The following is a 19,040-nucleotide window of genomic DNA, read 5'->3' as shown; positions in this document are numbered from 1 at the left end:
ACGGAAGTAGACGTGTAAGTTTGGACTCTCTCACCGCAATCGGAACTCCTCGGCTAGTATCAAGATATGGCCTCGGATATAATACGGGTCGTAAGAAAATAGTCCATAATGGCCGACCAAGAAGATGTTCAAACAACCAAGAGATATGTTAGTCCAAAGACAGAATGAGGAGCGAACTTTTACCACTTATTTGTGTGTAAGTGTTATTTTTATACTTATTGTATTTTAATAAAATATAAAAATAGTTTTAAAAGAGCCCTAATGAGAAACTAATTGGAAATGTCATTAATTCTTTGTGGGTGGGGTAAAGTCTTCTTTCATTTGACAGATTCCAATATAGTAAATAACAATTTTGAAGCTCCACTGATCAGTGGCAAAAAATAAGAAAACAAATACTCTATTTGATTTTTTTTAATAACAAATAAGTCTGAATCTGACTTTACTTAGATCGATAATAGGTTAGAATTTCTTTCTCAGTGTATTTATCTCATACATTTCATATCATTAACTTTAATTTTAATTATTATAATTAAAATTTACATTCTTTTAACCAAGGATGTATGGTTTATATGCCGTGAGTGTTGGTATCGAACAACTTAATGTAATGGCGCAATTGAATGCCTCGGCCTGCTCAATAATATAGTTCTCTAAATAAATTAGATCTTGAAGTTCATTCTATTGGTTTAACAAAATGAGTTTGAACGCATAAACCAGCACACATTTCTTTCAAGACTAAATTCTATGATATCCACCAGTGGTGGTGATGCAGAAACATTGAAAAATGCTGACATTTTTACTGTGCCAATGAAATGCAGACATTTAAATTTTAATCTTATTGTCATTTTCAGAGAAGAGTATGGTACCAGGGGTACAGCTGACTCTGATTCCCGGCTTCTTCTAATGAAAAAAGGCAGATGAGGTAATGGTTGTGCTATTTTCGAAATTCGGACAATAATTTAACAGTCAAGTATCCTATTGGTTTAAGCCCAAAAGTACCTGCATGTTTGTAAAATTAACCAACAAGGATTGACAGTATTAAAATATCAACATTGTAGATGAATTTAAACATGATAACAATTTCATTTCATATTTTTTAATATACCAGTAGTCCAGAGCTAAAAGCTGCTCTCTCACAGATTGACAGTTCTTCTTGGTCATTCTTCAAAAGCCCAAAGGAGTAATTAAATTAAATTTACACATATAATTAATTATATGGCTTAAAGCAATAGCAAAAAAATAGTTTCCAAACAATTGAAATCTGTTCTATTATGTGTGACCTTATATGACTAGTTGGAGGAATTTTTACCAAATTTTCAAGCTTGTATATGAAAGACTGTGATCTGATATTATGTCAGCAGTCTAATATCACTGGTTTCCATACATTTGCACAATAATTGCCAATTGGCTCGTAAGATAAAAATAAAAAAGGTGTCAGAACAGTAAAACTGTGAGGATGCAGCTTTAAATTGGTGTTGCACTTAATGTTTTGTGAATACTTTTCTGTTGTTGTACCAGCTTTTAAAATAATTGATCTGAAAATATAATTCCTATTATTGTTGTATTTTCTGTTTTCTATTTCAGGCACTGGAATCCGAATGTAATCAAAAATGCCGTGGTATGAGGATTGACCTGCAATGCATGGAAATCATCTAACACAACTGCAATGCCTACCTTGGAAAAATGAGTGCAAGATGGAAACAAAGCGTTCAGTGGAACATTGTTATCTCAAATATTTGATGACTTACATACTGATGTGAAGTTGAAGATAAAAGTCATCTGTTGGTCTGTGATTATTAAATAAATCCGAACATATATTTTAAAAGGGTAATATGGTAAAGGATATATCTACGCTTAAAGTGGTTTTCCTATATTATGGAGGGAAGATAACTACAAAAACAGAAACAGATGGCATTGGCAGACCAAATAAAGGAGAACTATTATGTTCAGTTCAATTTTTAAGACTTCAGAAAATCCGTTAATAGGGCACATCCTTGCAAATGCCATATTGTAAACTGGGCTCTTTAAAAAGTGAAAAGGTGAAAGTGGTCTAGAGGATAAGCCTCAAATTCAAGGTTGTGAGTTCAAGACCTCCAAGATACTTTCTCTTGACCTCAGGAAAAGGATGTCCATACTTGTTTCTACTTAGGCAACAGACTTAAGAGTGATCTTGTAAGCTTCCAGCTTGCATAGCAATCTGATAAAGCATAAAATAAGATACTAGCTGACTTGCAAACAGTTTTTCCATTTGTGTTGATTTATTTTTCAGTCTGTTGGAATGTTTATTAGAAGTGATGTGCATTGCTTACTGCAACCACAATTTATTTTCTTTATTAGATGCATGTTTATTTCGTTGATTGTACGAGTTTATTTTCTCAAATGATGTAATAAAAGTTATTCTGAATGACTGTCCTTTTTTGTTTGAAGAAAATGTGTTGAGGTTTTGGCATAGCATAGTGTCATCATCATCATCATCATTGTTATGTACAAATAAAACATTCAAAACAATGTAATTAAAACCAAACTGTCAAGCCAAGAACTCAAAGAGGCACAAGGATATTGCTAAAGAGACCGGTAATACATTTAGACAAATAAAATGCAAAGAAAGATCTATAATTCTGACACATGGTAATGCTTTAAATAGTCCTCTCATTGTGTGTTTATGGTTAAAGTGGAGACATACAGTATTTTTTATAATGAAGACTTAAATTTGTATGGCAACTTAAAGCCATATATGGGGATTAAACGCCAGAAATATTGTGAAGTCTCCCAAAATACTCAATGCACTTAAAAGGGCTTGGCACAGAAATGAAAGTAAAAATAGGAGCAAAACCTAATTTATCATTAATTTTACATTGGATTGCATACAGATGGCTCTGTTATTACTTGACTAATATTAAAAATAAAATTAAGAGACATGTTGATCCAAACTGTAATTATTCTTGTTTGCATTTTATGGAGTTGGACATAAAAGAGTCATTTGGTGAAGAGTGATCTAAAGGCTAATTATTCAAAATAGATTAAGTATTATTGAAAAAAGTCTGGTATACATTGCTGAAAAGCTTAGTAACCTGGCTAAATATTTGTTTAAGGCTTTTATTTACAAAAAAAAAATCAGTTGAGTATCTTATCAGTTACTCTTTTGGTGTTGTTGTTTTTAATAAAAAATGACAATTTACTCAAAGATATTGAGACTAATAATTATAGATTAAGACAAATATAATGTGTAAGGAAACTTCTAATGAGTGGGTTTATCCACAGCTTAGGAGGTAAAGTGAAGCATGATCTGCCTTGAACAAATACAATTTTAAGACAAGTTCTGTCAACTTAGTGCACCAGTCAATTGTAACCCCCCCCCCCCCACCCCAGGTCCGGGGGAGTACTGGGGTTAACCCGAAGAAATGGGCCGTGTTTTTACCTATCAGGTGGCCCTGCAGTGCTGGGTGAATGCGGTGGTTTTATCTTCGCTTAAAATATAGAGGGGAATGGACCTTACCTAGAGTCCCTGGGGTGTGGGGGCATTTGGCAGGGATTTTGCCATTGGATCGTCCGCGCAGGATGGGGATTTTAGCCGGGGTTGGCTGTATTGAAAGTCAAAGTCCCCACTATTCCCCAGACCTGGGGGGGCCGTGGTTACAATTGTCTGGTGCATATCCACATGAACGTTGTACTGGTACTCTAACAATTGAGCTTACTGCGTGGATAGTCACCGCCCCACCCCAACCCCACAGAACTGTTTACACAAAAAAAATCTGCAGCCCAAACCCAACAATGCTGAAGTAAAGGCATGCATAGATTTCAGCTGGTAAAGCTGACTGGGTGCCAAGCTCACACCCATCCTACCACAACCCACAAAACTCTGCACAAGACAATCAATGATTTTACAGAATAGTAATGTTGTTTTAATGGCAAGGCATGGTGTGAAAAATAACACGGCAAAGTATGACTTAAAACTTACATTTCATAGGGTATTCCTATAACTGTTGAGAAAATGTTGACATTTAGTCCATGCATGCATTTAATCCGATGTAATGATTCATGCATGCCATGAACCGTATGATCATTTCAATGACTGTCAAGTACATTTTCTGCGTGCTCACGATAGAGGAAATAGAGTGCTTCAACTATAAGGAAACATCTAAATATTCATAAAACGAACATTCTTTGAGGTTACAATAAATATTTTCTCTAAAACAAGCACGTTTAATTTAACACAATCCATTTCCTTGTTGTTACAATGGGCCTTCTTTACGCGGATTGAAAACGGTGTTAATCGCCGGCAGCCGCATCGCACTTTCGTATATCCTTACTACTATTTACGAGGTCTATCTCGAAGCTTGCCGGAGATGGCCAAGTTGTTACGATTGCTGCTGCAACGTGCAGCGTTTCTATTGGTTGAAAGTATTGACATTCTGCCGGGTCGAATCATGTTTCAAGCCGCAGCATTTGCGGTTATTTCTTCGGACTAATGCAGCACTACAGCAAACTGGTAAGCATTTGTGCTTAATATATTCGGACATATTGTATGTATCTAATCAGAGATTTTACTATTATGTCCTATTATCGTCGGTATTCACGGTGCTTTCATCCGTTACGTTCCATGATCAATACACAACTACGTACAGTACAGTACTTAGTGTATCGGAGTTTTCCGACAATATGTCTCTACGGGTTTGATGAATAGGTGCATGAAACGATATCGTTCAGTTTAACTACTTACGTCTAGTGAGTCATACCTGGAATTTAAGGGAGATGTTTGACCTACCTTAATGAAAATTGGAAGATTTTGACTTTTTTAATAATCATCAGCAAAAAGAGGTACATGCCATATTTTATTGCATAAAATATAATAAAATTTATTCAAAAAATATATGATATTCTTGATGATGATCTATCTATCCTTATATTTTCAACTAAAATGATATATATTTAATGAGGTCACATCAAATTTCTTTTGGTTTAGCCAAAACAATTGAGCGAGCGAGTTAAAACAAAATGTCATTTTTTATAAAAATGATGCAAGCGTAGAGCGAAAAATGTTTTCTTTTGTTTCAAATAATAAATATAAAAAAGAGCAATTGTTCCACACAGTCGTCCTTCAACCCATTCGTTCGGCCACTCTATATTGGATATCGGAAAAATGTTCCAATGAGTTTTATTAACGCCATTTTAAGCACATAAATGAACGGACAAAATTCCTAAGATAGAACTATAATGTTATTAATTAGGTGGTTTTATTTAAACCCAGTCATTTGTTCGAGGTAAGGTGTATTAGCCTGATCCCTAAGGGCGAAGGACAATACAGCTGACTAAGGACAAATAACTCGGCCAATAGGGAATCACCTAATTTATGAGTATTTTGTTAATTTACTGTAACGTATGCTACGCTATTTTGGATAAAAACATTCTAATAACTTACCGTGTTATTGGAGCTCAGATATAAGAAGTTATTGTCATAAAATCCACCAGCAGGTTAAACTTAACTGTAATATTTAAACGTACAGAGTGGTTTATGTATTTTATACGCAAGTAATTCTAAATATGTTTTAAACAAGACACACAAGGTAACCCATTACATTTTAAAACAATTCTTCCAGGTTAAGTTTTCATTTCAGTGGGAAACAAAATCTCATCACAATCATGCTTATCACAAGTCGCTATTTTGTTTGAAATGATTGAGAGCAGTGCTCAACCGATTGATAAATAAATCTCAACACATTTTTAACTTCCCATAAAAAACAATTCTACAAATCTAGTACAAAAATGTATTCGATTACATTTTGAAGCTTTCAAAGTATGCCAATGAAGTGTAGCGAACAGACAAATTTATCACAGTCACATTACAATATTTTATTCAACACTGTATTGAGTGGTTTAATGGAATGTTTGACACCAAACTAAGTAAAAAAAAATGTTTAATACAAAATAGACAGAAACAAGGTCAGTCTTTGATATTTGTTCGGAATATAATGGATGATTGTAGACAAAATGCGGTTGACAAGCTCTGTGTTGACCTTGGTAGAACCTGTCTAGATATTTATATTTATATTAAGATGAATCAGCATAATTCTCTTTGTTGATTGGTACACCAGGGCTGACACTAGTATGGGACCTAATAAACCTGGTGCCACCTTTCTTTCTGTGGTTAAAACACACTTACACCCAGAGACTGCATTAGATGTTTAGTTTTTAGTTTTATTAACAAATACAGTAGACAATATGTCCATGAGTATACATTTACAAATAGAGAATTATATGCATGTAAGTAATCAAATGGTCAAATAAATCACCAATGATCATATAAATAAATATTCATGTTTCATGTCATAATAGAGACACAATATAGCATTATGTACATGTATATGACAGCGAGAGATCATTGTGTACATGAAAAACACATATTATTCATAGTAATAATGGTATTGGTTTCTAACATTAAATGCCTTATGTATATACATAGCTAAATTTCTATTCACTTTAACATTGTCCGATTGCATTAACTCAACAAACTTTGGTACATTTGGTCTAGTCCAATAATATTTACTAATATAAGTTTTTCTTAAATCACTATACAATGAGCATTCTAAAATAAAATGAAATTCATCTTCTAATACATAACAACACAAACATTTTCTATCAATATATGGTATTGGGTCAGGTTTGTGCCATCTGCCTGACTCTATTGACAGTCTATGTGAAGAAACTCTCAATCTACACATGTCTTTTCTAAATTTGTACATATTAACATTTGTCAGATAAGGTTGTAACATAAAATTACTAAACATTGTATACGATCTTGCACGAGATGAGTTATTTAATTCTGACATCCAATTCTGAATAAACATATCATTTAGTCTTGTTTTTAACAATGATATAAACATGTTTTCATCACCAACTCCTTGGTTTAACCATACATAATGAAAGCCTAGAGATTGCAATAAAGAACACACATCATTTGCCCAAGATTTACAATTAGGTCTTGTTTCAATATAACTACACATATATATGAGAACACATACCTTTAACATATTTATGAGCATCTAATTTTATAACTTTCAACCAATATCTTATAACATTAACAACTCTCCTAGTGTACAATGTAGTTCTACCAAGTTCGCCATATATAAAGTTATTCTGAGTTTGAATTTTAACACCTAATAATCTTTTGCAAAAATTTAAATGTACTCTTTCTAAAACAATAGAATCCTTTAATCCCCATACTTCTGATCCATAATTTAAAATTGGTAAGATTAATTTATCAAACAAATCTAACTTATTACTAATAGACATATATGGAAACTTAGCTAAATATGAGTTTAACTTGAAAATAGCCTTGGATGCCTGTCCTGCTAAAGTATCAAAGGTGGTGGTGAAGGAACCACCACAGGTAAAAATAATACCTAAATATGTAAAATGTTTAACTATTTCTAAATTGACCCCCTTATAAGAAAAAACAATATTTTTCCTTAACCTGCCTCCCTTTTTAAAAATCATAACTTTAGTCTTGGTAGAATTAACACTTAATTTCCATCTATCACAATACTGCTCTAGTAACAACAAACCCTTTTTTAACTGGTCTTCAGAGTCAGCCATAATAACAATATCATCTGCATATAATAACAGAAACAGTTTCAGCATACCTATATCAATACCATCAAAACCATTTAACATGTAATACTCTTCAATATCATTTAAATACATAGAAAATAAGAATGGAGATAAGCTTTCTCCTTGTCTAACACCAAGCATACATGTAAAGTCATCTTTACTAATAGTATTATGCATTTTAATTCTAGACTTAACAGTGGCATACATAGATTTAATAACATTAAACATATTTCCTCTAATTCCTAACTTCAAAAGTTTATACCAAATGACATCTCTCACTAAAAAATCAAAGGCCTTAGTAAAGTCTACAAAAACTGCATAAAGTCTCTTATTATTTTCTAACAAATAATTTATAACACCATGTAGTACAAAAATATTATCAACTGTGCCCATATTTTTTCTAAAACCAGCCTGAGCCTCAATATATACATGATATTTTTCAGCCCAACAATTTAATCTATTATTTATTACTTTAGTAAACAATTTACCAAATGTACTTAATAATGTAATACCTCTATAATTATTTGTATCATTCTTATCACCCTTCTTATGCAAAGGTACAATAAACCCTTCAGACCAAGCCTCTGGAAAATATCCACAACTCAACAACTTATTAAACAAAGTACATACAACAATAAAGAAATTATTACTATTAATACCATGTTTAAAAAACTCATTTAACAGATAATCAGGCCCAGCAGCTTTACCATTATTTAACTGGTTACATGCCTTAACAATATCCTCATGTGAAAATGGTACATTCAATTCTTCAAACATAATATTCAATTCTTCATTCATATTTTATGAGGAGGGCTCTCTGTCACAATGTCTAGATTCTCAGAAGGTTGTCTCCTCAAAGGTCTGTGTGGGAGTCTTCGAACACTAATGCTAATTCAAGGAAGTCCTTGTACACCGTTTCTCAAGTTTTATTCACAAGCTGGATAACCAACATTAACTACAACATACAATGGATAGTCCACAGATATTACTTAAAAATGGTTCTCTTAGGAGGTCCTAACCATACGGCTGTCAACTCTAGACTGATGAAAGCAAGTAACAATTTTAACAAGAAAGCTTTAGAACAAACATGGAATACCAAAGAGCATATTATTGTAACAACATATTTTAAGGCGTTCCCTTAAGGTATGTATAAAAGCAATACGTGTCAATTGATAAACAATCATTCTTTGAATTTTGAAGGGATTACAGGAAGATAAAGCAGGAAGGATTTAATAATAGAACAAAGGTAGTTAAGATCAAATGAAGCCAAATATGAACCTACAAGATTATTACAAACTGTTATAAATTATTCAACAAACATGTTTATAAAAGCAGTCTGGAAACAGATTGTTAAATAATCAATAATAAAATGTACATGTTGTATTTTAACAACATGTCCAAAAGTAAACACTATTTGTAAATCAGTTTTTAAGAGGGTTTTGGCAAAGTTAGATCATAAAAGTTCCCCCGAACTACTTTTACTTTGGGCTCCAAAGTTAAAATAGATTCCATTCAGCAGTGGGAATTTCCCTGTGTGTCAGTCTCTTTAGGGGTCAAAGGTTTTGTCCGCACACCGATCTTGGCAGAGGAAGAGTTTGAGCTGGTGCAGCTAGGCGGAGACCTCATTGTGACTTTGATTGTTTCCACATCTTTTAATAGAGTTGGTTCTACTGTAGAAATAGTTTTAAACTCTTCGCAGGCAATCATAAGATGATTTCGTTCCCCACAGAGGATGCACGTTTGGAACTTAGACACACAATCACCCTTTCTGTGAAATATTTTACTCATGCAATTAGGACATTGAAAATCTTTTGGGATATATCCTTTCTTTCTGTATTGATGATGATTGTTTTTAAGGTTTGAGTAGTATGCATTTAAAAAAGGTATAAATTCATCGTTTAATTCAAGGCAATATGATTGTAGAAGTTCGAAGTTGTTAACCAGTCTATTAATTTCTTCAGCTGCAGCGACATCCTGATCATTTCCATAAAATTCAACTGGATCAGTTTGTAAACATTCCACCTTTAATGAGAGTTCCATGGTATCTCTTTTGTATTGTTCATTTTCAGCAACGAGATTTGCTATTTGCTCACCTTGTTGTTTGAGTTTTGCCTGGTCATTCTCACATTTCTCTTTGAGAGATTCAATTACCTTGTTGAAGTTGTCAGCCATGGAATTTGCTTTTGATATCTCATCATTGATCTCATTTCGACAACAGCGTAATTCTGCTTTATATTGAAGATGTAGAAAGAGTGATTTTGGAAACAGAAATGCCAGATCTTCACTGTTAATTTCATAAAATGGTAGTTCCTGGAAGTTCTTCTTCAGAATAAAAGCGGTCATGCGATCTTGGTCTCTGGTTCTTTTATACTGGAGCTGAAGACAAGATATTTGTTGCTGACGGAAGTAACATCACCTGGCAAAGTGTCCATACCTCCTGCAGTGGAAGCTGTGTGCATTCTTGGCATGGCAAAGCATCACAGGATGGGATAGTCCACATCGTTTGCAAATAGATATTGGTGCCATTAGTTTTGGGGAATCACTCAATGGCAGGTAAAAATAAAATATGTCCACACAAACCTAAGTCCACAACGGATCGCTAAGGAGCTGAAAAGTCCTTACTCCGGATTACTTCCACCAATCTTTTATGAGGAGGGCTCTCTGTCACAATGTCTAGATTCTCAGAAGGTTGTCTCCTCAAAGGTCTGTGTGGGAGTCTTCGAACACTAATGCTAATTCAAGGAAGTCCTTGTACACCGTTTCTCAAGTTTTATTCACAAGCTGGATAACCAACATTAACTACAACATACAATGGATAGTCCACAGATATTACTTAAAAATGGTTCTCTTAGGAGGTCCTAACCATACGGCTGTCAACTCTAGACTGATGAAAGCAAGTAACAATTTTAACAAGAAAGCTTTAGAACAAACATGGAATACCAAAGAGCATATTATTGTAACAACATATTTTAAGGCGTTCCCTTAAGGTATGTATAAAAGCAATACGTGTCAATTGATAAACAATCATTCTTTGAATTTTGAAGGGATTACAGGAAGATAAAGCAGGAAGGATTTAATAATAGAACAAAGGTAGTTAAGATCAAATGAAGCCAAATATGAACCTACAAGATTATTACAAACTGTTATAAATTATTCAACAAACATGTTTATAAAAGCAGTCTGGAAACAGATTGTTAAATAATCAATAATAAAATGTACATGTTGTATTTTAACAACATGTCCAAAAGTAAACACTATTTGTAAATCAGTTTTTAAGAGGGTTCTGGCAAAGTTAGATCATAAAACATATATCTATCATGAAAATACAAAATATCTTCATCAGGTTGATAAAATGTTGAATCTGGGTCATTAATAGCCTTAAAATATTGTAGAAAATCTGCATTTGACAAATTACCACATTCTTCCTTAACAACTGACCCTTTTAACATTTTCCAATACATCTTAGCATTTGATAATCTAACACTTTCTAATTTCTTAGTCTGCATTTTATCATACATACATTTCTTTTTTCTCACAGTACTCTTATAGAAGCTTCTGGATTCTACCATATTCTTTCTATTTACATCACATGGATAATTTCTATACATGTTTAAATTTTTATAATAACAGAGTTTTAAATTTTTACAACCATCATCAAAATATAAGCCATCATTTGCTCTACATACATGTGCAACATTATTATCACAATATTTTTTAAACAAAGGTGAACATATATCTTCTATAATATTACAGAATGATTTCAAATTGGAATCAATATCATCATTACTATGTGAATTTTCAATGTCATCACACAGTGTTTCAAGCATATGTGTAGTCTCTTCATTATTTAATGTGTTAACATAATCATTCTTTTTGTCATCACTCCACATGTATTTATATGGTATATTATCAACTGTATCATCAATTTTCACATCTTCATTACAAAGACTATTATTACCACAAATTTGTGAACATCCCAAGCTAAAACTAACAACACTATGATCAGACAGAATGTTTGGATCTAACACATTAAAACTCTTTACACAACAGAACATCTTTTTTGAGCATAAAACTAAGTCAATAGTACTGCATCCTGCTGCATTAACAAAAGTATATTTTCCTATATTGGCATCTAATCCAATCCTACCATTTAAAATTCTCAAACCTGACATTTTACAGAAATCTAACATCATATTCCCATATTCATTTACAGTTTTATCTAAATTGCTTCTATGCATATGTTCATCTTGTACATAGTCATCTGGGAAAATATCTTCCAAACAAGTATGAATATTATCATTTAAGACAAAATCTGGCCTTTCTCCAACTCTAGCATTAAAGTCTCCACAAACAAAATATTCACAAGTATTTTCATATATAATATTAAAATCTAAAATATCATCCAAAATCAACTCAAACACTGAATTATCAGTTAAATATTCTCTGCAACTACCCTTAGGAATATTATAAGTCAGACACAATAATACATCATTATCTGTATTTAGTAACTGTCTATCTAATTTAATCCACTGAATACAGTCACTAGTATTTTTGACAAACTGAACATATTTTGATAATTTATTATGTACATAAATCATGACACCTCCACTACTTCTCTTTGAATGTTCAACCTTATCTTTTCTATTTAGAATATAGGTAGAAAAATTAGCTACATCATAATTAAATAAATCATTTGACCAAGTTTCAGTAAATAAAAGTATGTCATATGTTTTAAACAATGATTTCATTTCAGAACTGTCAAGTTTATTGTATTGTTTACCTACAAGACCTTGTACATTTAGTAAACACACTTTGACCTCGGTCATGACCCCATCGCTTTCCTACTTCTGCGTTCCTGGTCTCTGATTGGCTGCTTCTTTTCGCCCGCCTGTCACCTTGTCTTGTTTCTGATTCCCCGCGCCACTACGCACTATAGTCTCTTTCTGGGATTCCCCGATCGGTTTCTCGCTCCCCACGCTATTTTTAACACTAACACTATGTTTATTTTTACCGCTCGACACAGTCACAGCTGGTTTCCCAATGTGGGGTTTCACGCTCCTAGTTGAAGACGCCCGTGTTTCGTGTGTTGTGATTTTCTTCGCCCCGGAATTACTTTTAAATACTTGTGTTGGGGACTTAACATGTTGTGTCTGATTGTTCATGGATGTATTTGGATACGACGTAGCCTTTGCTGCCACAGGTAAGTCATCGCTTATCACATGTTCATTGCTCGAAGTACATGTTGACCCAGTTTCAGGACGAATGTTTACATGTACATCCGAGGGGGCGTGTCTCTCAGGGGTGTCCTCTTTGTTGATACTCGGTTCGTCCACGAAAACGCTAGTTTCTGCTCCCTCTACGACCGTCTCGTTGGAATAAACCCGTTGCCTAGTTACATTAGCATTTTCTACGATGTTTTGCGACTGATCGATGTACATTTGTATGCGATTAGTGCTTAGTACTCCAAACCAGTCCGGAAATTCGTCCCTCACACATACTCCGTCAATGAACAATCTCGCTGGGTATCGTATTTGTACTTTTCTGCGATTCACTCTAGCTTCAACCGCTTGCTCCGATTTGTAAAGTGCTGATCGTGCATTGGCTATTTCCTTTGGGTACTGCCTGTCAATGCCGAAATTACTTTGTTTCAGTAAGTAGGCTTTTCGCATGATGATTTCGGTATCCTCATAGTCTCTAAATCGCGCTATCAACGGTCGTTTCAGATCATCATTAGCCCCGTTTCTCTTCCCCCTGCCTAATCTATGTGCCCTGTCAATACAGAAATCGTCCTCATCTAACCCTAGCTCACTCTCTAAAAAACGAAGCAGGGTGCGCTTGTCTTCGTACTTATATGACAGTTTTTCGGTTATGCCATAGAAAATGAGATTATTCCTCATGTTTCTAGCTTCATTGTCTATTGATCTGTAACTAAGGGCCTTTGTAAATGTTAGTTGCTTATTAAACTGCTGTTCTAGTTCTACAATCCGTACCTCAAGATCACTACAGTATTTGTATATGTTTTGTACATCATCCCTACATGCATGTTGCTCGTCTTTTACGTCGCTGATCTTCTCAAAGTTCTTATTTACTTGATCAAATATACTGTTTAGCTTCTCGTCAGTAGACAAATTAGCAAAACTTTCACTACTGCTACTACTTCCCTTCTTTCTTTTCTTTCCCTTTGTCACCTGTGTGAATTTCCCGCCATCTCCGCCATTGTTCAAACTTGAAAAACGATTCATCACTGGTATTTGCGTGGCATTCAGCACAATACTGTCAAGTTCGATGCCGCTTTTATAAGCCAGTTCAAATGCAGCTATGGATAAGTGATTGCTCACACTATCTATCAATATAACCACTGGCCGGTACTCGTCAGCATGCAGATGAAAATGATATAGAAATTTCGCAAATGTTGAGGCATCAAACCAGTTCTTTTTGGTGTAAGTTATGCCAAATCCATACAAGGCATCCGTTATAGCCTCTGGGTTTAGGTTCTGGAAATATGAAATTGCTTGACACACTTGCCCCATGCTGAAACCTCGTTCGTCTGCATTCCAAATGCATTTCGCTGTATACATCAATCCTTTGAAATACAAAATATAACTGAAAAAAATGTACCAGCGGTCAGTTTTCTCTTCTGTTTATTTGGCTCTACATGTTTCTAGTGATGTTTCTGTTCTCATTTCGATGATGTGGAACAGTACCTCTGGGTGAAGTATTTTTAACAGTTATTGCTCTTGTTAATATTCATACTTATTTTTGTTCGGACTTTTTAAAACAATGAAAATATCAATTTTATACACTTCACTGTTTTGAAATTTAAGCTAGCTCTCAGTTCCAAATCAAAATAACGTCAGCGCGCACAGGGCTTGGACCCAATTTGAACGACGTCTATTACGAAATGACGGTACGTGCGCATACAAATTGGCTCGTTTCTTTTTAAAGATAACAGATGACCTTTGAATCCCTTTTTAGGCATATAATACAATTGTTTGTTTCAGTGTAAGATAGCAATATGTTTCACTTCGTGAACACCACTCGTGAAGTATAATTTTGGTGCTTACTCGCTATAATATATTTCGATCTTACACTGAAACAAACATTATCTTCTATATCTCATTTAAGAGATGTGAAGTGTACTGAAACCATTACACTGTATGCATTGTATGTTTTAGATATTGCTCATTCTTAATTGTCAAGGTGATAATTTGTCGTAAGGCACAAGTTTATACTGTTCCTAATTCGGGTATTGTTCTGGTATATGTCTCAAGCTGTAAAAAAACTGAATCATTTTGCTAGTGTGTGTAAATCGCGAAAAGTGCATGAAGTAATTTTCGTACATGGTCACTGCCAAGGTAATGAAAAATGTTTTGTACACCAAATTAAAGCAAATGTTAAGGCCAGACTTTTGTTAATGGTAATGTTAGTCCTCAGGTGTATGTTCTCTTTCATGTCAGTATGGAAAAGTCAAGTTGACACTAGAATTTTTCATTATGAAAATAAATCCCGTGCAATACTATGTAAAATACAAGCACGTGAAGATGTTGGTTTGGTCAAACTCGTGTATACAATAGGTGACAGGGAGAAAAGTCTCAGACCGTTCCGTCTTTGTTTGTCACAAGATCACTTTCAAAGGAAAATTGACGAATGTTTTAAAGGATTGCCAACATCGTAGCTATTGTTGATGATATTTTGGTTTTTGGAAAGACCAAATAGGAGCATGATGCAAATTTGAGATCATGAAATTGTCATGAAAAGGTCAAGAGAACTGGGAATCAAATTTAACACAGATAAGCTTCATGTCCGTGTTAGTGAAGTTTCATATTTTGGTAATGTTTTAACATGGCATGGTCTGAAAGCAGACAAATCGAATATATCTGCTGTAACAGGAATGATCCCTTCACAAAGCAACGCTGAGTTAGAATCAGTTTTGGGTATGGTAAATTACTTAATTAGTCACAAGTCCTTTAAGGCAGCTTTGTGCGAAGAATGTTCAGTTCCATTGGGAAAAGGAACATGACAAAGATTTTCAAAAAGCCAAGGATACAATGACAAGTTCTCCTGTTCTTGCATATGACGATCAGAAGAAGCCTTGTTCTTTGCAGTGCGACAGCAGCAAAGTAGGGTTTGGGGCTACATTGTTACAAAATGAACTTCCAGTGGCATACGCGTCAAAATCATTGATGAAAATCGAGAAAATATATGCTCAAATCGAAAAGGAAATAGAGGATATTTGTTTATTTCAGTGTAAGATCGTATTTTATTTCACGAGTGTCATAGAAAAACATATTTTCACGAGTGGCGAAGCCACGAGTGAAAATGTAGTTTTTTATGATCACGAGTGAAATTAAATACGATCTTACACTGAAATAAACAAATTTTCTGTTTCTTTTATGCTTATTTTCGGAGTTTTATTTGTTTTTTTATTTATTTCTGAATTACCCCCTTTTTTGAAAAGGGTGGGCTTTACGCCGCTACCCGTGGGGCGCCCCTCATGCATAATTATAGCTGTCAACTTTTCTACTTTCGGTTTGCTGAGAAATAGTTCTCTGCTATTCATTCTTATTGCTTAATATTCGCTCGATTTTTATTGCAAAGCTTTATGAATAGTAAACATGAAGTATTATTAGTGCACTAATGTTCCAAAAAATAATGAAAACACTTTTTATTTTAACCAAATTACTACGCCGCTATTTATAGAATGAAAATTTGGAAGGTCAAATGTGTTAGCAAAACAAATGTGGATACTCATTGGATTTTAACCATTCTTCTTAATTTAAGACTGGATATACGCGTGTTTTTAAAGTAAGTTAATATTCAGTCATCTTACTGTCAGAGACCAGTCTGTTTCGCTTTAAAATGTTTGTTTTCCGGAAGAGTAAATGCCACGCTAGTTTGTTGACACATTTTGAGATGTGGGTGGGGTAAAAAATATCGGATCTTTCTGTAAATTGTTGTGTGAATTCTCCAGGAAGCTCATTTTACGTACTACAACGGTTAACAGTTCAAAATACATTTGAACGATGCTATAAAATTTTATTTATGTTCGAACAGTTGTTTTTGTCTGTAATTTGTTTGGAATGAAAGCAAATGTTCGAACATTCAGCTTCAAAGATCAGTAAAATGTTTGATAAACGGGATAACCGGTAATAAACGGTAAGTTGTTAATTTCCAATTATATATTTATTTAAATTTATAAAATATTTCTTTATTTCTTTAAACATTTTTTGACATAATTTACTGAAGTCCAGTGTTCTGTTTTGACCAAGGCAAGTACATGTAACAACAAAGGATTTTAAAAGTAGTTCTGAAAAATGATATTTTCACTCCTTATTTTGCAGTGAAAATATCAATTTGATATTTTCACTGTTGTTATTTCACTGTTAAAACCCCATATTTCATCGTAAAGCATGAAAGAAATGTATTATATTTGTTTGATTGTCGTAGATTTCAGCAGTTCATCTACGGCAGAGAGGTCATAGTTCAAAAGGATAATCTCCCACATTATACCAGGCCCCAGCTAGGTTACAAAGAATGGTGTTACAGCTGGTATAACATCAAGTTAGAGTTTAAGAACAGAAAGAATGTACCATTGGCTGGTGCTTTAAGTAGGAAATCCGTAAAGGACACTTTCCGTAGTTACTCGGAAGGTATGGACCTCCAAGTTCTTTCGGTCATTACAAACTTATATTTAACTGATAGGAAATGAAATGAAATAAGAAGGGATAGAAAAAAGTCTTAGCTTCCTAAGAGATACAATAATGGTTATTGGCCTAACAAGAAAGCACATTGACCTGCAGAGGTTACAGAGTACTGGAATTTCAGAGACGAACGGTCTCATAATGAAAGGTGATAGAATTGTCATACCGAAATCCCTTAGGCAGGAAATGTTGCAAATGTCCATGTTGGACATATGGGCGTAGAAAAAAAATTGAAAAGAGCACAAAAAATATTTTTCTGGCCTATGTTAACTTCTGAAATCAAAGAAAAGATATCAACTTGCTTAGAGAAAATGTATTCTAATGCAAAACAGCCTTCAGAGCCACATTATGTCCCTGAACACCCTTGGTTTAAGGTTGGAACAGATTAGACATAAACATAATAAAAGGCATATTAGTAGATTTGGTATACCATATCAAGTAGTCTCTGATAATGGTTCATGCTATGCAAGTCATGAATACAAGAAATTTGCAAGTGATTAAAATTTTGAGCATATTATGACTTATCCATATCACAGCCAATCGAATGGATTAGCAGAGAAAGATGTTGGTATTGTAATTTTGTCAAAGTCAATGTCTGATGGTCAAGATCCTATGATGACTTTACAGCCAATTCATTGTGATTCATTCAGAATAAGGCTAGGTAAAATGTGGTAACCGGCATCATGCATTACCAAACATAGTGAAAGGTCAATTACTGTTCAAACTCCAGAAGGTTGTGAATATAGGAGAAATAGAGTTAATTTAATGAAAACAAATGAAACCCCACAAACTCCATTGATTGCTGATAATGATTTATAAATTTATAAAATTCATTCACTTCCAATGGAAAGTAATATAATTATCCCGAGAACTAGTCTAAATAATCCCCCAGAATCTCTCAAACTTGATATAAGTTCAAGTACATCTCCAAAGCCATATATCACCACGCTCTGGTCGAGTTAGTAAACCAAAGGTTTTTGTTTCAGTGTAATTTGTTTTAACAATGAAATGATCATATCATTTTGATAATATCTGCTTTATGTGAAAGTAATCAGTGGGTCTTGATAATGACACTGAACACACACTTGAGCTTATAAATTGTCGTGGATACAATTTTGTGATTAGAACACTACAGTACAAAAATTGAAGACACAGAACTGATATTTATTTATAATTGATTATGCATGATTTGTTATTTTTTAAAGGAGGGAGATGTTCTGGTATATGTCTAAAGCTGTAAATGTAATATGATCTGCATGCTCAGAGATATATACTCCACCTATAGCCATATGTATTCAGTCGCTATAATAGACTCAGTACAGAAACATCTATGCTGTTATACTTCATTAAAGAACCCAAAACAGGGATATTTCAGTCAGTAACTGCTCTTGTTATATACTTGAATGCATCTTAGGTTGAAAACTGTGAGAAACAAAATAATACAATACATTATCTGATTTCTAATATTGATCATTCTTTTGGTAAACATTCAGCGAGATCATGTTGTAAAATGAGGATACTAGATGATTTCAGGAACTCAATATTAAATTTATTAAACAAGCATTTTAATATTGATTACTGCAAGCCTTGGCGAGTCTTCATCAGTTTTAATTATCTGAACATGTTTAAATTTGCATACATGCATATAAAATAAGAGACATTTTCTTATATAATATATATTTAAAATATAAAAGTGAGTATATAAGTATGACAGAAAGTCTCATATAGTGTCTG

General features: G+C 33.8%; 1 protein-coding gene and 1 long non-coding RNA gene across 2 annotated transcripts in view; both read left to right on the top strand.

Annotated features, from left to right (window-relative positions):
* The first annotated feature begins 87 nt into the window (after window positions 1-87).
* Window positions 88-2,436, top strand: LOC128244853 (uncharacterized). The gene is made up of 3 exons (XR_008263000.1): window positions 88-196; window positions 849-919; window positions 1,582-2,436. It is a non-coding gene; the product is annotated as an uncharacterized LOC128244853 (long non-coding RNA).
* Window positions 2,437-12,647: 10,211 nt separating this feature from the next.
* Window positions 12,648-19,040, top strand: part of LOC128244218 (mycolipanoate synthase-like) — a 42,885-nt gene continuing 36,492 nt past the window's right edge. The window contains 1 exon segment of the mRNA XM_052962235.1: window positions 12,648-12,805. Coding sequence (XP_052818195.1) covers window positions 12,766-12,805 — 40 coding nt within the window. The 5' untranslated portion in view covers window positions 12,648-12,765.

The sequence above is a fragment of the Mya arenaria genome, chromosome 8 (assembly GCF_026914265.1).
Source record: "Mya arenaria isolate MELC-2E11 chromosome 8, ASM2691426v1".
In the NCBI taxonomy this organism is placed as follows: Eukaryota; Metazoa; Mollusca; class Bivalvia; order Myida; family Myidae; genus Mya; species Mya arenaria.
This window is presented reverse-complemented; position numbering and strand designations above follow the sequence as displayed.